This window comes from Cebus imitator, unplaced genomic scaffold (assembly GCF_001604975.1).
Source record: "Cebus imitator isolate Cc_AM_T3 unplaced genomic scaffold, Cebus_imitator-1.0 Scaffold90, whole genome shotgun sequence".
NCBI lineage: Eukaryota > Metazoa > Chordata > Mammalia > Primates > Cebidae > Cebus > Cebus imitator.
In genome coordinates this window covers 4,910,608-4,914,417 of record NW_016107405.1, presented here as the reverse complement: position 1 = coordinate 4,914,417, position 3,810 = coordinate 4,910,608, and the positions used below count along the sequence as shown (strand labels likewise).

Genomic DNA, 3,810 nt, shown 5'->3' with positions numbered 1-3,810 from the left:
AAAGAGTCTTTCTGAGGGGGCAAGAAGGCCTCTCTCTCCAACCCACACCTAGGTATGTGTATGCCAACTATGGGGCTGCTGCTCCATTTTTGTGTCTTCTGGTCTAAAGACACACCTTACTGGAGACCAGAACCATGTTAAAACAGCTGCGCTAGCAGTTGGAAGACTGTCAGAAAAATCCAGGTAATCAGTAACTTAGATCCAACCCTTGGAAAGACAGAGACTTCCTGAGATTCAGGAATGCAAGTTGTTTTACTACTTCCTCAGCATTAACTTGACTAAGGCTCTCCTATATGGATGAGTTCTATGCAGCCAGGTGAAATCAATCTTAGACTTCCTCTATCATTATGCAAATGTAGGTAATCAAGCATGACTGGCAATAACCAACTATCAGTATACAAGATGTTGCATCGCTTCTTTTTAATTGCATGATTTATCAGAACAACAACTATTAACATACAAAGTACCATTCAGTTCAGCTGCAGGTATAGGCAGTGACAAGTATCTAATTCTTAGAAGAATCACTTACTCCCACAATCTGTCCAGACACATTAATCTAAGGACAAGTTTATAAATAGCAAACCTGATTTTCACATTGCAGTGTTCTCAAGAATGTATATACAAGTGCGCAGTCCTGTTGATGGGAGGTTTCCCCGAGTTTTTTCTATTCTTGATGCGCTCGTTCACTTGATCCCAGTAGAGATAGTTCTTTCTTTCCACAGAGCAGATTTTCTTTTGTTGTCCACTATTTACAATACTCTGGGAATTAGTATTACTTGTTACATTTATGAAACGGCAACATTTGGATTATAATAGCTCTTCAGTACAATTCCTTGGGTCTTCTGGTAAGTCTCCCCACTATCAAAGAGTTTTTGGTTATAACCATTTTCCTGCAACAACAGCCAAACTCAACTATTGAGTTTCAGTGTGACACACCCTCTTTGTAGCTTGCTGGGTTAACCCTTGGCTTCAAATCCTGGTGATGTAATGAGGGTGGGGTGTATTGGCAATCAGTACATTTCCTTATCACAATTTACAGTCATTGAAAATCATGAGGTCATTAATCCCAGTCTGACATACCTTTTCTAAAATGTTCACAGTGCAGTGTTTTTGTGGCCTAACAAAATTTTTCTCATACCATTAAAAATAAACATTTTTATAAAAATATAACACTTTAAATGTTTACATTCGACAAAACCAGTTAGAGTAACCTATGCCACGTGCACTATACAGTAGTAAGCACAAAATTCCACAGAGCAAAACATCACAAAGTCCTGCTCAGGGTGGCTATTCCATTCAGGTGAAATAGCTGGGATTTTCAATTGCCTTTTTCATTTGTTTGTTTCTAAAGTATGTTTTGCTTAACACAAAACACATCCTAATGCAAAATAAAACTCCCCAAAAGTTTTGTCTCTAATTGTTTGTGAGGTGGGAAGCTGCCACTGAGACAGAAGCTAATCTTCTCAATGCAGCCACCCTTTCTTTGCTCTACCTATGAGCTGTGATTGGAACCAATGAACCTTTTAGTAAAATGTATCCTCCTTTACAAACATGCTGAGTTATCTTTAAAAATACTTACCATCACAAATTACATGTCTTATTTTGAGTTGTCATTTTAAAAAAATACAGACAAATTATCCACATGTTCACATTCATTAGATCAGAGTAGCATCATTCTCAAAGAGTGGATTTTTATATGACAACTAAATATTTCATGATGACTAAATTATTTCATACAAATCTTTTTATGTTATCTATGTACAATACATCCTGTTCATTTATAAACACATTTTGTGTGATGCCATTTTGAAACTTTGACTGTATTACCTATAAATATTCCTCCAACCAAAGGAATGTCTATACAAAAATTTAGAAGGGCTGGGTGCAGTGGCTCATGCCTGCAATTCTAGCACTTTGGGAGGCTGGGGTGGGTGGATTGCTTGAGTCCAGGAGTTCGAAACCAGCCTGGCAACCAGGCTCTGCAAAAAAAACTCAAAAATTACCCAGGCATGGTGATGCACACCTGTAGTCCCAGCTATTCAGTAGGCTTGAGCCTGGGAGGTGGAGGTTGCAGTGAGCTATGATCATGCCACTGCACTCCAGCCTGGGCAACAGAGAGAGACCCTGTCTCAAAAAACAAACAAACAAAAATTTAAAGGGAATGTTTACCTAATGGGTGAATGACACCATCAGTAATGAAAAATGTTATTGACCATACAACACACAAAAGTTTTTTGAAAAACTGTAATTCTAAACAGGCAGCCTGTCCTGGGACTGCCACATCTGTCCTGAACATTACTATCTCTTCTGAGTTTTCTATGATAAGCCCTCAACATTCACCGCTTCAGTTTCCCATATGAAATCAAGTGGCACCTTAGTTTTTGAAAAATTCAACCCAGAATTCAAGTTTTGGACTCCAATATGACAGGAGTGTTGTCACAGCTGCAGTGGCCTGTGAGACCAAGCCTCTGGTTCTGATGCTCTGTCAGATAAGAAATTCCTTAGAATCCAGTATTTAAATAACAATACAAGTCCTATAATAGTGCAATATTGGCAAGAGCAAAGAATATTGATGGTCTTTTGAAGGTCAGGCAGTGAAAAAACCATTGGACAAAGTGTGGACTGGTGCTTTGACATAGTACTAGCACTATGATGTCTCCCAGAAAGAGGCTGGTCATGTGTCCACCTCACCATCAGCATTATCTTGTGATGACAACAGAGAAGGATATGGAGCGACACATTTTACGTTCACATAAGTTGCGTTCACATGGACATAGTGCTCCCCGATGAAAGTAGAGAAGATCGCTGATATCCGGGACACCAGTTCAGAAAAGGATGGGCGCATTTCAGCTTTAGGGTGCCAGCATTTTAGCATGACTTCATATCTGTTTCAAAAAGAAGGAAATGCTGTAAGAGACCCTTTGAAGGCAGGCATTTCTGTAAAAGTAAAGAACATAAGAGGTACAGAAAGAACTACTTACAAGGGGTCTGGGCAGTATTCGGGTTGTAGGAGCCTTCTCCCTTGCAACAGGTAAACAGTTATATCAAAAGTGTTCACATCAGGATAAGGTGGGGCTCCTCTTGTCATCAGCTCCCAGAGGAGCACGCCAAAGGACCACTAGTAAAACAAGAAAAAGGACAGTCCAGGTGAGAGAGGTGAAAAATATGAAAGGAAATCAGTAGGTCTTGATAACTAAACTTGGCTTAACATACTTAATACGGTTTCTGTTTTGGGCAACAATTTCCTTAAAGGCCATCATTTTGCTATACATTTCATGACTTGTTTAAACCAGGTAAGGTGTAGATTATAAGTAAGTATAAAGTTTTCAAAAAGAGGATCTGAAGTCTGCAGATGATGAAGATTCCATCTGTCATTAGTAGAGTACATCTTCCGAATTCTCTCCTGCAGTGTTAAAGCACTAACATGTTTCTATCCTTTTCTTTTCCAATAGCTTCACTACAATTTTACATTACTTGTAAAAGAAAGAAAGCCTCCCAAAATTTAAATTTATGTGGTTATGAAATGAATGTAAATACTCTTTAAGAAATGTAATCACATTAAAAGGTTAATATTAAAGGGGAAGATCTGGCTCACGCCTGTAATTCCAGCACTTTGGGAGGCCGAGATGGGCAGATCATCTGAGGTAAGGAGTTTGAGACCAGTCTGGTCAACATGGTGAAACCCCGTTTCTACTAAAAATACAAAAATTAGCTGGGCGTAGTAGCAGACACTGTAATCCCAGCTATTCAGGAGGCTGAGGCAGGAGAAACGCTTAAAACCGGAAGGCGGAGGTTGTAGTGAGCCGAGAT

The 3,810-nt window shown here is 39.3% G+C and overlaps 1 protein-coding gene across 3 annotated transcripts in view; it reads right to left on the bottom strand.

Moving 5' to 3' along the window:
- Positions 1–396: 396 nt before the first annotated feature.
- Positions 397–3,810, bottom strand: part of MET (MET proto-oncogene, receptor tyrosine kinase) — a 131,129-nt gene continuing 127,715 nt past the window's right edge. Inside the window, exons 21-22 of one of the 3 annotated variants that reach the window (XM_017535058.2) lie at positions 2,982–3,118; positions 397–2,885 (exon numbers count right to left, since the gene is read on the bottom strand). In XM_017535058.2, the coding sequence (XP_017390547.1) occupies positions 2,675–2,885; positions 2,982–3,118 (348 nt within the window). In that variant the 3' untranslated portion in view covers positions 397–2,674. The remainder of the gene's footprint in view (positions 2,886–2,981; positions 3,119–3,810) is intronic. The other 2 variants (XM_017535059.2, XM_037740804.1) reach the window with 2 other exon arrangements.